Raw genomic sequence first — 19,308 nt, 5'->3', positions numbered from 1 at the left:
TATGTTTAGTTCTGCATCATTTTATTGTATGTGTAGATTCATGTAACCAACACAGCAATTAAGATACAGAATTATTTCATCATCACAAAGATCTCTTTCTTACTACCCTGTTGTAAGTCACTCCTTCCATCACTGAACCCTGGCGATCACTAATCTATTTATCATTTCTTATTGTGATCTTTTGAAAATGTTAGAACTGCACTCATTCATCATTTGCAGCCACATGTTAACTACAGATATGAAGTCTATGAAAATCAGCTAGCACATTCGGTGAGAATCAATTGGCTATGTGGAATTTACAATAAAGTGTTATAGATTTTGTTACTTGCAAAATTATATGCCAACATAATTTTTATCAATAAAATTTGTAATAAATGTATGTACCTATATATGTTTATAAAAATATAAATATCTGGATACGTGTGTGTGTGTGTGCTTTTATACTTATATACTCCCCTTCACCCTAACCTCAAACTAATTGTTAAATATTGAACAGCACATCATAGAAATATTACTATTACATTTGATTTTAAAATTAAAATTACCCATGATTTAGTTTAATAATTCTAATTGAACAAACTGAACTGATAAGAAGCAGATGTTCCATTGGTTCCTTCCAGGACACAGCATCATTGTCTTTGAGCTGCCGGGGGGGCGATTCCCTCAAGTGTGACTAAGTGACTAGTTAGATGCAGTCATTATATGAAACTATAGTGTTACTTCTGAGCATAGAGAAACTTTATGCTGATAATCACTAAGAGCATGTTCATAGTTAGGTGAAACACTCATGAAAGAGTGCTCCTCATTCTTCTTGCTCTCAGACTGGGAAACATTTGGGGAGCATTTCACTTCTGTTCTCATGTCACGTCTGATACTGCAGAAAGGGCAAAAGAATGGTGTAGAATATGTGCATAATGTCCACATGTTGTAAGGTGTTCTAACATGGTATTTCATCATCTGATCAGAGCAGCGAGAAATAGTATTTTGCCCTAATACTTGTCAATATATATTTCTATTTGTGAAATCTTATTTAAGGATATTGCTTTAAAGGTATGGGCTGTTTTCTCTGACTTAGTAGAGAACTTTTAATCTCCTCTGCAGGACTAAATACATGTACATATATAATATCCCCAATCTTTTTTTTCTTGGCATGATTTTGTTTCTTTGATATATGTTTGTACAATATATAATTCTTAATTTGTCTTGATTTTTTTTCCCCTTCAGTTTAATGAGTGGTGTTAAGAACAATGTTGGAAGAGGGATCAATGTTGCCTTGGTAAATGGTAAGAATAATTACTTCAGCTTCTGGATATATTCAGTGGGTATTCATATAATCCAACATAAAATATACTCTAATATCAAGGGATCAAGTCAGAAAGTGCCCCTCTTGACACTAAATCCCTACCCCCTTCCTCACTGCCCCTAAAAAAGCATCCAGCTGTAAGTGGAGACTTCATGTCTGAGTACTTAATAGCACTCTTTCTTGGAAGCGTTCAGCTTCTGTGCAGCATGTGCGGAGCCTTCCATGGGCTCTTGCTGCAGACTTTGGAATCCTAACGTGTGAAGACAGATGGACACGAATCAGAGGGTGTAAAAGTCAAAGGGTAATGGATAGTGGATGGGGTAGGGAGGAATGAAGAGGAAGAATTAATTGTATTTTTTCACTATTTGTCCACATTCTTCTGACAAGTTCATTATAGTAAATAAGTTTATTGAACGCTGAACATTTGGAATGTCCTTGCAAAATCAAGTCTGAAGATAGAAACCGATGAAATGAGGTCTGATTGCATGCTGGTCCTCTGTTTCTGGTATAACTGCCCCTGTAAAGCTGTAGAGGGTGATTAAAACCACAGCCACCTTATCCGGTCCCTACTGTAGGAAAATAGTTTATACTTCTTTCATAAGAGTTACATTTTTATGTTTCTACTTTCATCAATTTCTTAGGTAAAAGTTTCCATACCTATTTGTCCATTGAATTATTAATAAACAATAGATTTTAAAAAGGAAGTAAATGAAGGTTTTATAAAGAGATATCTAAAATGTCTAACTTTGAATTGGAATTGTCTGTAGTTATTGGTGAATTTCTGTTTGCTGCTTTTTGGCTTACAAGACTATTGAGAAAGTCCAATCCAAAAACTACCCTTTAGAATTATAATGTAGATGCCTAAAGTTCAAATTTTAATTCTTTCTCAAGGTAATTTACATCAGTCATTGACTAAGAATATTTGCTTTATACAATGTAGAGTATATTTCATTCAGTTGCATAATTTGATATGAATTCAATCTCTTTTAGGAAAAACAGGAGAAGTATTAGACACTAAATATTTTGACATGTGGGGAGGAGGTAAGTTTAAATAACAAGTGACCATTTTGTTGCTAGCACTGACTTCTTAATCACCTCAGTATAATGTAGCTCATTAATAAAAGCATAATGGCACCATTTGTTTTTTAAAGCTGCACCTGAGGATATGTTCTCACTGATATTTATAGAGGGAGGAGAGAGAGAGAGAAACATCGATTGGTTGCCTCCTGTACGTGCCTCAACCAGGGATGGAACCCACAACCTGGGTATGTGGCCCTGATTGGGAACCAAACCCACAGCCCTTTGGCACACAGGATGGTGCTCCAATCATCGCCGCCACCCGGCCTAATGACACCATGTTTTGTGTTCATTTTGTATTTCTTCCTTTTCATTAAGTGCCCAACTATATTTAAGTGATCAGTCATATTGTATACAGTTTTTTAAATTAAAATTGTGATGAATCATTAAGAATAATGATATAAAAATTGAGATTTTAAAAATCAGTTCTAGTTTCTACAAAACAACTAATTCAAAGTTTTGGGCTCCTTTAAGTTTCTGTCTGAAATTAAAAAAGAAAAATAAGTAATTTAAAGATGGGTATAACCAAGCATTTTGAACTGACTGAATTGATTTCTTATGATTTTTTTCTCTCAAAAACAAGTCATAACCTGGATTATTATTAAAGTAGATGTATGTCTGCGGGAAGGAATAAAATTTTCTTTTTTTTTTTTTTTTTTTTATCCTCACCCAAGGACATTTTTCCATTTTTTGTTCAGATAGAGCGGGAGAGAGAGAGAGAAACATCGATGTGAAGGGACACATCGAGTGGCTGCCACCCGCACGACCAACCAGGGCCGGGGACAAACTGCAACCAAGGTACGTGCCCTTAGCGGGAACCGAACCCGGGTCTCTCCGGACTGCAGGCTGACGCTCCAACCGCTGAGCCAAACCGGCCAGAGCAGGAATATAATTTTCTTTCCAGTTCGCTGGACAGATGTCTTTTGTATTTGGAAGTTCCTTGAGTAGCAGGTGGAAGTCACCAGCAGGCAGAGACAAGGAACTGCCACCTTGATGAAGAATGCTGCCTCTTCCCCCAAAGAGATTTCTTTCTCAACTTTGAGGGAAAATCAACACTGATTTATCTTTTGATTCTTCTCTAAGTTGTGGGTATGAGAAATTTATCAGCATGAGGCTGCTCCTTTGCATCTCCCCATCCATCCTCTTAACATATTGCCAAGAAGCCAACATTTGTGAGATTCCTGATATGTGTTGGGTTTTCAGACAATTCAGCTTTTCTAATATTTCTAAGAAGCTTTAACAAGATGCCACATATTCTTTTTAAATGAGATTAGGAGAACTTTTCATAGCTGTCAAAACTCTATAAACTTAAAATGCTACCATTGATGTTAGATTCTAAAGCATAATTGATCTTACCATGAATTATTACATAGAAACACTCTAACAAAATGTTGTTGAAAGCAGTCATGTGACCACAAGCTGTGGCATGTCATCACAAGTAGATTCATTACTGCTGAAAATACTCCTCCAGTTGAATAATTGCATGTTACTGCCATTTTTTCATTTAAATGATTTTTTAGCTACTCTACATATTTTTGGGATAAAAAGTGCTATTGTAAAATATAGTCAGCTAGAGAAAATCTTAGGAATCTTTGCTATGGAAAGAATCAGTAAATTTGAAGTAATACAACCTACGTTCTTTCTATTTGTTTATAGTAAGTACATATGTCCAGAAGATCTCTTAATTCTGTGTGTGTGTGTGTGTGTGTGTGTGTGTGTGTGTGTGTGTATACACACACTGGTATAATTTTTAAAAATTACAAATCCTTTTGTGAATTGAATAAAATTTGTGTATGCTCCTTTTAGAAAAATACCCATACAAACAAATTTATATGCACTGAGGGGGTTCATGAGCCTTTCTCATGCTGCTGGGGTTCTTACTTTAAATCACAAGTAATGCTTTAATGAAACTTTGCTATGGGATTTTCATTTAGCTCCTGGAATATCTGTACAAAAGACACATAGGATGAATCAGGATTGGAAATTTTAAGTTAACAGTGGGATCATACTAAGGAAAAAACTAAATTTTTTAAAATGTTTACAGGATTTATTTTTCTTTGGGTTACATTAGAACTTATTAATTTACAAATTTAATATATTAACTTTACAGATTATAATGATGGTTACTCAGCCATTTGAAACAAAACAAAACAAAAAAAACCAAAAACCCCAATCTTTTCTTTTTCTTCAGATGTGGCCCCGTTTATTGAGTTTCTGAAGTCTATACAGGATGGAACAATAGTCTTAATGGGAACATACGATGATGGAGCTACCAAGTATGTAAACTTAAAAAGCTGTACAACTTTTTTGAGCTATAATTTATAAGTATAAAAGTAGTACATTTTATTGAAAAAATTTTCTAAAATACAACAGAGTTCAAGATAAACATTAACATTTTTTAAATTTGTTTCCTTCTGTCTTTCTATGTATTCATTATGCATATGTTATTGTGATAGTAGCATCACGTGTACATAAAGTTTGTTCTATTGTTTTTTAACAACTTTAAATTGTTTTTCCTGATATTAATATATATTTTTATTTAATTCGTTTATTTTTGTTACAGATGTTTCTCCTTTTTCCCCCATTGGCACCCTCCTCCCGTTACCCCCCACCCCCCAGCATTGTTGTCTATGTCTATTGGTTATGCTTATATGCATAACTTCTTTGGTTTATCTCTTCCCTCACCCCTGCCCCCTCCTCTGAAGTTAGTCTGTCTGAATCCTACTTCTCTGTCTCTGGATCTATTTTGTTCATCACCTTATTTTGTTCATTATATTCCACAAATAAGTAAGATCATGCGATACTTGTCTTTCTCTGACTGGCTTATTTTACTTAGCATAATACTCTCCAGGTCCCTCCATGTCGTCTCAAAGGATAAGAGATCTTATAGCTACGTAATATTCTATTGCGTATATGTACCACAGCTTTTTTATCCACTCATCTATTGATGGATACCTCTAGATCTTAGCAATTGTAAATAGTGCTGCTATGAACATAGGAGTACATATATTCTTTCTGATTAGTGTTTCAGGCTTGTTGGGATATATTCCTAGAATGGGATCACTGGGTCAAGCAGCAGTTCCATTTTTAATTTTTTGAGGAAGCATCATACTATTTTTCATAGTGGCTGCACCTGTCTACATTCCCACCAGCAGTTTACTAGAGTCCCCTTTTCTCTACACCCTTGCCAGGACTTGTTGTTTGATGATTTGTTGATGGCAGCCATTCTGGCAGGTGTAAAGTGATACATCATTGTCATTTTAATTTACATCTCTCTGATGATTAGTAACATTGAGCACTTTTTCATATGTCTCTTGGCCATTTGTATGTCCTCTTTGAATTGTTTGTCCTTCTTTTGTTGAGTTGTATGAGTGCTCTATATATTTTGTACCCTTTCCATTTTGATGGTTGTTTCTTTTGCTGTGCAGAAGCTTTTGAGTTTGATGTAGTCCCATGTTCATTTTTGTTTGTTTGTTTCTGTTGCCTTAGGTGATATATCAGTGAAAATTCTGCTGCATGTGTCTGAAATTTTGTTGCCTACATTTTCTTCTAGGATTTTTATGGATCCACGAATCACATTTAAGTGTTTTATCCATTTTGAGTTTATTCTTGTATATGGTATAAGTTGGTGGTCTAGTTTCATTTTCTTGCATGTGATTTTCTAATTTTCCCAACACCATTTATTGAAGAAACTCTTTACTCCTTTGTGACATTTGTGAAATATTAATTGAGTATGTCTTGGGTCAATTTCTGTGTTCTCTGCTCTGTTCCATTGATCTATATGCCAGTTCTTTTGCCAGTAGCAGGCTGTTTTAAATAGAGTGGCTTTGTAGTATAACCTGATATTCGGTATTGTGATCTCTCTAACTTTGTTCTTCTTTTTCAAGATTGTTGTGGCTATTTGGGGTCTATTTGGGTTCAATATAAATTTTTGGAGTTTTTGTTCTAGATTAATGAAATATGCCTTTGGTAATTTAATAGGGATTGCATTGAGTCCATAGATTGCTTTGGGTAGTATGGACATTTTAATAATGTTGATTCTTCCAATCCATGAACATGGTATATGCTTCCATTTTTTAATATCTTTCTCTATTTCTTTTTTCAATGTCCTGTAGTTTTCTGAGAACAGGTCTTTTACCTCCTTAGTTAAATTTATTCCTAGGAATCTTAATTCTTTATTGTAATGGTAAATGGGATTTTATTTTTTTAGTTTCCCTTTCTGAGTATTCATTATTGGTGCATAAGAATGCCATTGATTTCTGGATGTTACTTTTGTATCCTGCTATTTTGCTGCTATTAAATCTAGTAAGTTTTTGGTGGAATCTCTGGGGTTCTGTATATGCAATATTGTGTCATCTGCAAATAATGACAGTTTTGCTTCCTCCTTTTCAGTGTGGATGCCTTTTATTTTTTCTCATTTTCTGATCACCATGGTTAAGACTTCCAGTACTATTTTGAATAAAAGTGGTGACAATGGAAATCCTTATCTTGTTAGTGATCTTAACGGAAACAATTTTAGTGTTTTCCTATTGAGTATCATGTTGACCATAGATTTGTCATATATAGCCTTTATTAAGTTGAGGTATGATCCCTCTATTTCACTTGGGTCAATTTTTTATCAAAAATGGGTGCTGGATTAAATGTTTTTTCTGCATCTATCAATATGGTCATATGATTTTTTTTCTTTCATTTTATGTGATCTATCATATTAATTGATTTGCAGATATTATACTTATAGTGCATCTCTGGTATGGTGAATACTTTTTTTTCCCACTGATACTTTAATTTTTTTTAGATAGTGGAAAGGAGGAAGGGGAGGAGAGAGAGAGAGAGAGAGAGAGAGAGAGAGAGAGAGAGAAGAGAGAAGAGAGATCGAGATATCGAGATATCAATTGGTGCCTTCCACACAGCCCTGGTCAGGGCCTGGGAAATCTGCAATCCAGGAATGTGCCCTTAACCGGAATCAAACTTGCAGCCCTTCAGTCTAGGGACCAATGCTGTAACTACTGAGTCAAACTAGCAGAAGCTTTTTAATTTGTGGTACTACATTGCTGGATTCATTTTGCTAATATTTTGTTAAAGATTTTGGTATCTATATTTATTAGGGATACTGATCTCTAATTTCCTTTCTTTATAGTGTGTTTATCTGGTTTTGGAATTAGGATAATGCTGACCTCATAAAACAAGCTTGGAAATCTTCCTTGGAGGATAGGCGTTTATTCTTCATTGGATGTTTGGTAAAACTCCCCTGTGAGGCTGTCTGGTCCAGGACTTTTTTTGCTGGGAGTCTTTAGTTTACTGCTTCAATTCCATTAGTTGTTATGGATTTATTCAGATTTTCTGAGTCTTCCTGGTTGAGTTTTGAAGATTGTACATTTCTAGGAATTTGTCCACTTTACCCAGGTTGGCCAATTTGTTCACATTACAGTTGTTTGTAATATTTTCTTATAATCCATTGTATTTCTGACATGTCATTTGTTACTTCTCCTCTTTGATTTCTGATTACATTTATTTGGGTCTCTAGCATGATTAGTCATGCTAGACATTCATCAGTCTTGTTTATGTTTTCAAAGAACCAACTCTTGGTTTCATTGATCTTTTGTATTGGTTTTGTTTTTAGTCTCTATGTCATTTATTTCCACTCTGATTTTTATTATTTCCTTCCTTCTGCTTACTCTGGTCTTTTCTTGTTTTTTTTCTAATTCTTTTAGTTGTAGGGTTAGATAGTTTATTAAACTTTTTTTTTTGTTTGTTTCCTGAGGTAGGCCTCTAGTTCCATGAACTACCCTCTCACAACTGGTTTTGCTGTGTCCCATAGATTTTGTGTTGTGTGTTTATTTTCATTTGTTTCCAGGAGGTTTTTTTATTTCTTCCTTTATCTCAATGGTAATCTATTTATTGTTTAATAACATACTATTTAGCCTTCATGTGTTTGAGTGTTTTTATTGTAGTTGATTTGTAGTTTCATGCCATTGTGATCTGAGAAGATGCTTGATGTAATTTGTTTTCTTGAACTTGTGGAGACTCAGTTTGTGTCTTAACATGTTGTCTGTCTTTGAGAATGTCCCATGTGTGCTTGAAAGAATGTGTACTCTGCAGCTTTGGGCTGAAATATTCTGTAAATATCATTTAAATCCATCTAATGTAGTGTGTCACATAGGGTCACTGTTTCCTTGTTGATTTTTTTTATCTGGGGTATCTATCCAAGTGATGTCAGTTGGTTGTTAATTGCCCTGCTATGACTGTATTACCGTTGATTTCTCCCTTACAGTCCTACAATAGTTTTTATTTAAATATATTTAGATGCTTCTATATTGGGTGCACATATGTTTACCAGGGTTATATCTTCCTGTTGCTCCATCCTTTTAGTATTATATAGTTCCCATTTTTGTTTCTTGTTATGGCCTTTGCTTTGAAGTTTGTTTTGTTAGATGGAAATATTGCTACTTCTGGTTTTGTTTTGTTTTTCATTTCCATTTGCATGGAACATTTTTTTCAATCCCTTTGTTTTTATCCTATGTGAGTCTTTTGTTCTGAAGTGGGTCTCTTGTGGACAGCTTATGTATGAGTCATATTTTCTGATCCATTCAGCTATCCTGTGTCTTTTGATTGGAGCATTTAATCCATTTACATTTACAGTTGTTATTGATTGATACTTATTTATTGCCATTTTAATTCTTTATGCCTATGTTTCTCTATATATATGTCTTCTAATTATTAAAGTAGTCCTTTTAATATTTCTTGCAATGCTGGTTTTGTGGTAAAAAACTCCTTTAGCCTATTTTTGGCTGTGAAGCTCTTTATTTCAACTTCTGTTTTGAATGATACTCTTGCTGGATAAAGTAGTCTTGGTTTCAGGCCCTTGCTTTTTATTACCTTGAACATTTCATGCCACCCCCTTCAAGCCTGTAGAGTTTCTGTTGAGAAATCAGCTCACAGCACTATGTAGGTAACAAATTGTTACCTACCTCCTTTGTAGGTAACAAATTGCTTTTCTCTTGCTACTGTTAAGATTCTCTGTCTTTAATTTTTATCATTTTACTTATGTGTCTTGGCATGAGCCTCTTTGGGTTCTTCTTCCTATGGATTCTCTGTGCTTCCTGACCTTGTATCACTTTTCCATCACCAGGTTAGATAAATTTTCTGCCATTATTTCTTTAAACAGATTCCCCATCCCTTGCTCATTTCCTTCTTCTTCTCTTGCTCCTATGATGAGGATATTGTTAATGTTTTATGTTGTCCCACACCTCCCTTAAACTGCCCTCCTGTTTTTTAATTGAATGACTTTTATCCTACTTTTATACTTAAGTATTTTTTTCATCTCCAAATTAGATATTTAGTAGATTTTTCTCTTCCAGTGATTTCACTGTTTTTATGTGTTTTTAAAAATCAACTTGTGCCCTGGCCGGTTTGGCTCAGCAGTTAGAGTGTCTACCCACAGACCAATGAGTCATGGGTGCGATTCCAGCCAAGGGCATATACCTTGGTTGTGGTTTGTCCCTGGCCCTGGTCAAGGTCATGTGGGAGACAACCTGTTGATGTGTCCCTCTCATGTCACTGTTTCTCTCTCTTTCTCTCTCCTACCCCCTCCCTCCCACTCTATCTAAAGATGAATAGAAATATATCCTCCAGTGATGATTTAAAAAAGAAGAAGAAGAAAATCTACTTGTAACTTTCCAGTAGTGACTTACAGTGCCTGTTCAGCAGAGATGGAGGTGTTCACAGGGAAGTTCCAAGGGAATCTAGCCTGGGTTGTGATATCGTTTCAAATGTAGATTTCACTTTGTTTTGGGAAGTTCTGTTAATCTTTTTATTTCTGCTTCAATAAGATACTATTTTAGTAAGTGTATTTAAAACCTTTCTCGTGGGGCCAATTTCCATTTAATAGTCTTTATTCTAAAAATAATAATAATAATAATAATAATAATAATCTTTTATTCCTGGCCAGTGTGGCTCAGTTAATTGAGCATTATCCCAGTCACTGAGAGGTTGCCGATTTGATACCAGGTCAGGGCACATGCCTGGGTTATGGGGTGTGCAGGAGGCAGCCAATCGAAGTATCTCTCGTACAGTGATGTTACAATCTCTTCCTCTCTCTCTCTAAAAAAAATAAAAACATATTTTTAAAAAGGGAGTCTTTCCTATACTTTATTTCCTTATGATGACTATTATCAAATACATTTTTATACACTTTAATTGAAAAGGCTTTCATCTACAAGTTCTACACAGAAATGTGGCACGTATTTCTATTTATTGATTTTTTTGCACATGTATTAATGTATAGCTACATCATTGCCAATTTCCACTCAGAAAACAGTGCCACTTTATGAATGTTTCTAAATTGAAGTACTTTCACTGACATTGTACCTTTTACCTAGTTCAACTAAAGATGTGTTAAATTTATAGTTCAGGGTTAAAACTGGCATAGTCAACCATTGACATTTTCCTAGATAGAACTAAATACAATATAATTGGCTTTTCTTATTAAAAAAAAACAAGTAACTTGCTATTTGCTTTTGCTGAGAGATGAGGATATTTCATGGATAATTTGAAATTTTAAAGTTTTAAAGTTTCTTTTAAAAAAGATTTACTTGCCCGGCTGGTATGGCCCAATGGATTGAGTGTTGTCCATGGACTGACAGGTCCCTGTTCGATTCCCAGTTGGGGCACATGCCCAGTTGTGGGCTTGATCCCCAGTAGGGGATGTGCAGGAGGCAGCCAGTTGATGTATCTTTCTCACATCAATGTTTCTATCTCTCTCTTTCTTTCTTCCTCTCTCTCTAAAAAAAACCAATAAAAGTATTTTAAAAATAAACAAATAAAATTAAATTTAAAAAAAAAACTTACTTTTCTGATTAGACACACATAACCTCTCCTTTTCTTCAAGTTATTTTATTATTATACCTGATGAATGTTAGACCTGTTCCCCTTCTGCTAATAATAAGTTATAACCATGCCTAAGAACTAAGGCAAGGATGATATTTTCTCTTTAGTTGCTATTTATTGATATTCATTTTTTAAATGAACATGAATAGCAGCCTCAGATCACGGTTCAAATGAACATGAATAGCAGCCTCAGATCACGGTTCAAATGAACATGAATAGCAGCCTCAGATCACGGTTCAACCAATGAGGCAAAATAGAAATCTAAACTTTGATGTCTTTACACTTTGTCAACTTCTGTGCATTTAAATCAATTCAAGTTGTATGCATATTCAGTTCGGTGCATGTGAATTTTATATATTGAGTATCTCCCTCTTTCAAACAATGGTGAAATAAATTATAAGCATCATGTCCTTTATATGGAATTGGATAAACAATCCTTCTGAAGGGTCATCTACATCTTAAATGTAACAAGATGTAACCACATATCCTGGCAAATGTCAGAACATTTTAAATGATTCATCAGTTGTGGTGTACCCAGTCTTATGTGGAAATGAAAAGCTCTCTTGTGTTAAGGTTTTTCCTTATGTAAGGCTGCTGGATTTCACCGCCTAGGGAATAAGTTCTCTCCCGCTTATCCCCAAGAGAACTGAGAGGTGAAAGTGGATGTGCCTGCTCTCTCTAAGACAGGGAGTTGGTATGCATAGTGATTAGGGAAGCCGGACTCACTTCTTGATGGTTGCTCCTTTCTGATCCTAGAATCTACCACACATAGTGAACTTCCACAGAATAACTGGGACTGGTCTCCATCGCATTACTTCCCAAAGCAGTGGAACCCTCATCCTTTACAACTGTAATGATCAAATAAGTTTGGGGATGACACCTGGTATTTTGCACTTTTTTAGGGGTTTACAATAAAAAGTTCTGAAGTTCTGTCCTAAAGAAACCTCTTTACTTTTGTTTATCCCAGTGTTTCTTGATTTTAACCAGGGAACACACCTCGTTAAAAATAGGTATGCTTTCTGTTTTAAAAACAAAAGAGAAAAAAAAACCAAAAAAAAACACCTACATCCAAGAAAACGTATACTTGAGGGAGTGCAGGTCTCAAATGATGCCTACTTTCTACCTCATCCCACTCTAAAATAAGTTGATTTTTATTTTTTTAGTAAGGAATATAATAGTTTGAGTGAGCAAGCTAATTTTGCTGTTGTATTTCTCCTTTTGGAGAGAACACTCTGTGGCAGGTTAGCATCATGCCTAAGTTAAGCATTTAACTGATGTCTTTGAAGTCAAGATTCTTTTAGGCCAGATTCCCTTGGAACTTCTCTATGAATTCCTCCACTGAACTGCTCACCTCTAAAGGGCGCCAATAACCTTGTCACTTCTCTATTTGAAATAAAACAAAACAGAAAGCTATTCTTAAGTAAATGTTATCTTCTCAGGGTTATCACCTCTAAATATCACCTGATAGTCCTTTGCTTGGATACATGAAACAACGAAACAATAAATATATTCCCCAAAATAATTTGATAATACAAGTAGTTGAAGCTCAATGGCATTTCTCTTTTTCTAGTCTCAGTACATATGGCTCTTTTAAACTTTTATCGTGGTAAGTTTCTAGGTCATTTTACCCTCCTGGCTGCATTTTTTGGGGCATTCTCTGGTTGATTATTGTCTATTTAAATTGAGTGCCCCAAATCGAAGAGTGTGTTCCAGATGTGGTCTGGCCAGTCCAGGGTACAATGGAGATGCTAGCTTACTGTGTTGTAGAGATTGCATTTCTTTGAATATTCATGCAGACTCATATTATATTAGTTTTCTTTAAACACTCACATCACATTTTTGGCTCATGAGTTTTTGGTCAAGTTAAATTCCTAGATCTTTTTATTTGATCTTAGACTTTTGTGTTTTAACCACTGCCAAGTCAGGTCTTTCTTCTTATTCAGAACTTGATTTTATTTCATCTAAATGAAGGACTTCATATTCATGTATCCTTGTTAAATTTAATTTTGCTGATTTTGGCCCAATTGGCCTTGATTCTGACATTTGTCCTATGAGGATTCCATGATCCAGGCTTTGTATTCTCTCCAAAGTCGTTATGTCTAAATCTAAGTCATTGATAAGCCACCCTGCTAGAGGCCTCCTGCAAGGGACTTATCTATTAATCAAGTGCAGAAACTGCTTTTCAGACAGCTGCCAGTGGACCCTAATAGTCATACCATCCAGCTGCTGGGTCATTATTTTACTCATAGAGGCTGTATTTTGAGACTATCGGATACTCATTTGAAATTCATGAACTGTGCTAATTACAGTACCCTGATCTAGTGCCTGAAAATCTCTTCAAAAGACAAAGTAGCTGAGATGATGGTGACTTGACTGCTTATTTCTCCCTCTGTTATCGTTGGGGTGTTCTCTGTGTCCCCAACAGTTGTTGGTGGAAGCGGAATTCTTAGGGTGCTGCAGGAACAAGAATTTTCTGAGGCCCCCCAGGAGAGGATGAAGTATCATGGAAAGCTTTATTGATGAGGTAACATTAAGGGGTTTCCCTTTCAAGGTCCCACCTCCCTCCATCTTGCCATGGGAAAAAGGCCAATTTTTCTCTTCAGCAGGGCTAGAATTAAAGCCAGTGCTCCGTATTAAGGTCCAGTCCAGTCCAATGTCTGGCTAGGTTAGCTTGTGTTCCCAGCTGCAGTCCCATTTCCTGTGGAGACCATGTGACCATGAGCCCTGCGGCTTCTAGGGCCACATGGCGGACTAGCTCAGTCACTGAACAAGTGAGTGCAAGGAAGCAGGAGCAAAGCAAGAGGAACAGAGAGAGAGAATTCTTTGTTGGGGGATTTTAATTAGGAGCTTACCCAGTGAATCTTTCAGGATTTCACACGCTTGCAGTGGCTCTACTCCTCTGTCCAATGATCTTTGTTCCCAGGTGAGATTGACAGGCACCTTTCCTGTGCTATCGACTTCCCTGCACATGTGTCCATTTCCCATCCCCCAGTAACTTGCAGGGAATTGACTGGTGGTTCCTTGGGGAGTGAAAAGTCGTAGCTTCCTGATGAAGCTGACCAGATGACCATGCTATAATGTCTGACCTCCCCTTTGTTCCTTTCCTGGTATTAATGTTATAGCTAATTATGATGGTAGCACCTCTTTCCTGCTACCCCTTCTCTTTCTTCTCTTCTGTTTATTAATATTCACACGATCTCCTTGTTTTCCATTCAAGAGGTTTGCTAGGAATTGGAATTGGTTTCATTAGACCATTGTTTCAGAATTTTTCTTGACTTTTATAAAAACTGGAATAGTTCACTTTTAATGTCTTAGCAATTCCATTTTTCAAGATGCTTCTAAAATAACTGACACTACATTGAAGATTATGTTAACAAGTTCATTTATAATTTAAGTGTGTGTGGTGTGGTGTGTGGGCCTAGCTGTATAAATTTACTTTCAAGCACTTATATGGACCTTCTTGAACCACACTGTTCCCTTTTCATGTTGTTCAAAGAATGTTTGCCTCTCTGGAAAAGACAATCATGCTTTGATCTTGATATTATATCATTCTTGTGAAACAGTGGGGTTATTTCATTATTCACACTTAGAAGTTCTTTCTGTGGCCTTTAAGAGTTTTATGAGTCTCATTGCATTCTAAGCACTGTAGGCCTTCCTGGTAGTAGCAGTAAAATTTGTCATTAGTAATAGGATTTTTTTTTTTGCCCTGCATTTTTGCACACTTCCTTTTTTTTTTTTTTTTTGGTTGAGCCCATCACAGAACACTCCAGTTGTATCACTAATTTAGAAACTATCCTTTTTAATGAGATTATTAGCAAATTATATAGTGAAATTTATTAGAGTTTTGTTTGTTTTTAAAGAGTCATAGTCTTTTAATAAGAGTTTCTAATCTGAACCCTTTGTAATATGCTCTCTTTGAAGTCTTGGTTACACGGTCACCTATGCCTAGAATTTCTTAGTCTTCACCCTCCTAAGGTAACTTGGTGATTTTCTTTCAAAGCTCCTGACACTTCTACTTTGTGACTGATCCTTCCCTGTTAGTCAGAATTGAGCCCAGAATATCAGTCTCCGCCTCGTTTTCAGTACTTTCTGAGAATGAGAGCTCTGGCGTGGTTAGATGGTGTGACTGGAGGACTGTCGATGTCCTTCCTTTCCCACCAGAGATGGAGGCAGAGCTGGAGGCTCCCCTCTCCAGTTCCCACTTCCTCTCTTTCTGCTCCACTGTGCAGCTTTAGAGCCACTTCTAGAATACCCCATTCCTGTGTCAACCTTGTCTTCCTGTGGTTTGTCAGAGGATTATGTTCTATTCGTTTTAAAGAAAATTCTTAGCTAAAATAATTTATTTCATATAATGTTTTAAAAAATCCTCACCTGAGGATACTTTTTTATTGATTTTCAGATAGATTGAGAGGGAAGGGTGTGGGGGGAGAAAGAGAGGTATCAGTGTGAGAGACACATCAGTTGGCTGCCTCCCACACAACCCTGACCTGGGCCAGGGGTGGAACCTACAACCCAGGTACATGTCCTTGACCCTTTCTTTGGTCCTTGGGCCAGTGCTCTAACCGCTGAACCAAACTGGCAAAGGCTATTTAATACAAAGTTTTAACAGTTGAGCTACTTAATACCATTGGTAAAGATTAAAATACAGTCCTGGCTGCTTTAGCTAAGTGGTTAGAGCATCGGCCCGTGGACTAAAGGGTCAAAGGGTGGCAATTCAGTTGCAGTCAAGGGCACATACCTGGGTTGCAGGTTCCATCCCCAGCCCCAGTCATGGTTGTGCAGGAGGCAGCCAATCAATGTATCTTCTTACATCGAGGTTTCTCTCTTCTCCCTCTCTCTCTCCCTCCCTTGCTACCTCCCTCCTTCTGTCCCTTCCAGTCTTTCTAAAAATCAATGGAAAAATATCCTTGGGAAAGGATTAACCAAAAAAAAAAGGATGAAGATACATGTAATAAACTTCACACTATATATAACTATGATAGTTATTCTGTATTTTATTTATTTTTTAATATGTTTTATTGATTTTTTTTTTTTTTTAAAGAGAGAGAGAGAGAAACGTCGATTGGCTGCCTCCTACACGCCCCATACTGGGGATCGAGCCTGAAACCCAGGCATGTGCCCTGACTGGAAATCGAACTGGGACCTCTCAGTCTATGGAATGACATTCAGTTCACTGAGCCACACTGGCCAGGCGGTATTCCTTTTAAAAATTGGGTCATTTTGACATCTAGGTATATTAATCTAGTGCTCAAAATATTGGCTATGTTGCATGGTTTTCAAATTCTTTTTGAAATATGAAATCCTCTTTTACCTAGTTAAATAGAAAATACCAAAAAGGAACAATAAAATCCCCCAAACTCTATATAAGCAGACCAGAAAACTTTAGAAGTCATTGAGAGAATTATCTTGTTATGAAACTAGTTAGATAGATGGCGATAGGGACCTGTAGCAGGGATGCCCAGGACAGCCCCCAGGTTTGATGATTTGTTTTAGGGGACTTAGAGGACCCAGCATAGAGACCTCACAGATGGCTACAGTTTGTTACAGCAAAAGGAGTCAATGCAAAATCAGCAAAAGGCAGAGGTGCATGGGGCAAAGTCTGGAGGGAACCAGGCCCAAGTTTTTACGAATCCTCTGAGTGGAGTCACACAGGACATGCTTAATTTCTCTAGGAACAAACTGTGACAACACTGAAATTCTGTTTACTAGAGAAACTTGTTAGAGACTCAGTGCCCAGGATTTTTATTGGGAGCTGGTCACATAGGCACCCCTGCCCAACACATCCCAAAGTTCCAGGCTTCCAGAAAGAGAGTAGGTGTTTATCATAAACTGCGTTGTTGTTGTTTTTTTACAGTTGAGGCACAGTGAACCATTCTCATCATTTCTGGGAATGGTGGGAACCCTGGCAAAATCCAAGTTTCCAGGTGCCAGCCAAGCCCCAGTCTTGCCAACTCAGGCCTATTCTGTTAACCCTTCTCTACACAGGACCTGAGGGTGTTCTCATAGGAAAGTAAGGAAAGAGACTGACAGAGTCAAAATGTAAGGCTAAATTTTTAAGTTGCTCTATATATCTGGCTAAATTGGCTTAGTTTATTTCTACAGTTCAAAATGATCACTTCTGAAATTCAAAAGTACAGAAGTAACAATGACTGACCTTCAGTATAGCTCTTAGCTGATATAAAATTCTTAGCTAAGAAAGATTTTACATACTTTTTGCAGGGGCCAGGCTTGCATTTGGATATCCACCTACTTTGCAAGCAGGTTTTTTTATTTTTGTTTGTTTGGGTTTTTTTTTGTTGTTGTTAATCCTCACTTGAGGATATTTTTCCATTGATTTTTAGGAGGGAAGGAGGAAGAGAGAGAAAGAGAGAGAGGGAGAGAAACAGAAACATCGATGTGAGAAAAACATTCATTGGTTGCCTCCACATGACCCAGACCAAGGCTGGGGTTGAACCTGCAACCCAGGTATGTGCTCTTAATGCTCTAAATGCTGAGCCAAACTGGCCAGGGTGCAAGCAGTTTTTTTTTTTAATTTTTTACTGTTGACATTAATATAGATATACCTTATTTCCATCCCCCACACGCCCCCTTCACCCAGCCCATGCTGCATCCCAGGCCTTCACCATACTATTGTCTGTGTCCTTGAGCTATGCATATAAGTTCTTTGGTTAATTTCTTCCTGTCACCCCCACTGGCCTCCTCTTTGAGATCTGTCAGTCTGTTCTATGCTTCTTGACTTCTTTTGTTTGTTAGTTTATTTTGTTCATTAGATTCCACATATAAGTGAGATTATGTGATGTTTGTCTTTCTCTGACTGGCTTATTTCACTTAGCATTATACTCTCCAGGTCCCTCAGTGCTGCTGTTTTTTTTTGTACAAGTACAATCCCTCAGCATTTTGTAAACTTAACATTCTACTATTTAGGAGCAACCCTAAAGCCTGTGAAGTACCACTTTGAAATTGTTCTGAGAGGTAACTGTGAACGAGGCCCAAGGCCTCTCTGCAGGAGGCTGTCCCTAAGCCTGACAGTGGACCTACTGCCCAACCTCTGCATTTTGTTACTGTTTATTCTTGTTACAGCAGCAAAACTCACCTATTAGTGCTGATGATGTAAGTAGAATATTCCAAGAAAGTAGACTGAAAGTAGACTTGGAAACTAAGGAGTAGAATTTGACAGTTTTCTAGATCCAAGACATGCTGCCACTGTTTGAAAATAAGAACACAGGGTACAGGCAGTACTTTCAGAGAGTGTTTCTCTCAAAATTTGCTTATCAAGTGAGGAAACAATTGAGAAGTGATAGCTCATTCACGTAAGGAAGGATGGACACAGGAAATAAGGCAACAGACAAGCTGGGGAGCAAGCCAGGAGCACACACTGGATTCTATGGCATCTTTCTATTAACTGTTCCCTAGCAGTTGGCTTTTGCCACTGCCCTTCCTCCAGTTGGGAGGTGCTTAGCTGCTATGAGGTTAATATTTTCACTTTTAACTAAATAACCACTTGGCACTTATCACTGAAGTATAATTTATAGCCCTATTCTCAAAATTCATTTTATCTTAAATAAAACATGGAATTAGAAACATTAGATTTTTATCAGCATTTTCTCTTATTCAATCAAATACAATTTACAGAGGGTTTAGTGGAGATTCAAAGTGATGTTTAATTTTACAAAGTTATTGGTTTCTTAAGACTTTGTGTTAGCTTAGATAGGTATTTCCTAACTGATGAAAGTTAATTATTGTTGTGAAATGAAGACATCTAAAAGGTACTTCTTAATAAAATAAACTTAAAATTAATTTGTAGATTTCTTGTCTTTTGTCATTAAAGAATTCAAATAGTAGGAATTAATGGAGTGATCACTTATAAGATATAAAGATGTCAGAACGCTATATTGTATACCCTAAACTAATATAATGTATACGAACTATACTTAAATAAAAAACCCTGCAAATAGGACTGTTACTCTAAAAAATTTCCTCATTTAAAAAAAAATATTTTTTTGTTTATTGTTTAGAGAGAGAGGAGGGAAGAGGGAGAGAGA

The 19,308-nt window shown here is 36.6% G+C and overlaps 1 protein-coding gene across 5 annotated transcripts in view; it reads left to right on the top strand.

Moving 5' to 3' along the window:
* The window catches only part of FAM3C (FAM3 metabolism regulating signaling molecule C), a 62,177-nt gene that overhangs the window by 39,773 nt on the left and 3,096 nt on the right, over positions 1-19,308 (top strand). For all 5 annotated transcript variants that reach the window (XM_036247297.1, XM_036247294.1, XM_036247296.1 and 2 more), the window contains 3 exons: positions 1,225-1,283; positions 2,294-2,344; positions 4,572-4,656. In XM_036247297.1, coding sequence (XP_036103190.1) covers positions 1,225-1,283; positions 2,294-2,344; positions 4,572-4,656 — 195 coding nt within the window. The remainder of the gene's footprint in view (positions 1-1,224; positions 1,284-2,293; positions 2,345-4,571; positions 4,657-19,308) is intronic.

This window comes from Molossus molossus, unplaced genomic scaffold (assembly GCF_014108415.1).
Source record: "Molossus molossus isolate mMolMol1 unplaced genomic scaffold, mMolMol1.p scaffold_m16_p_7, whole genome shotgun sequence".
In the NCBI taxonomy this organism is placed as follows: Eukaryota; Metazoa; Chordata; class Mammalia; order Chiroptera; family Molossidae; genus Molossus; species Molossus molossus.
Note: the sequence above shows the minus strand (reverse complement) of the source record. Positions and strands in the feature narration are given on the sequence as shown.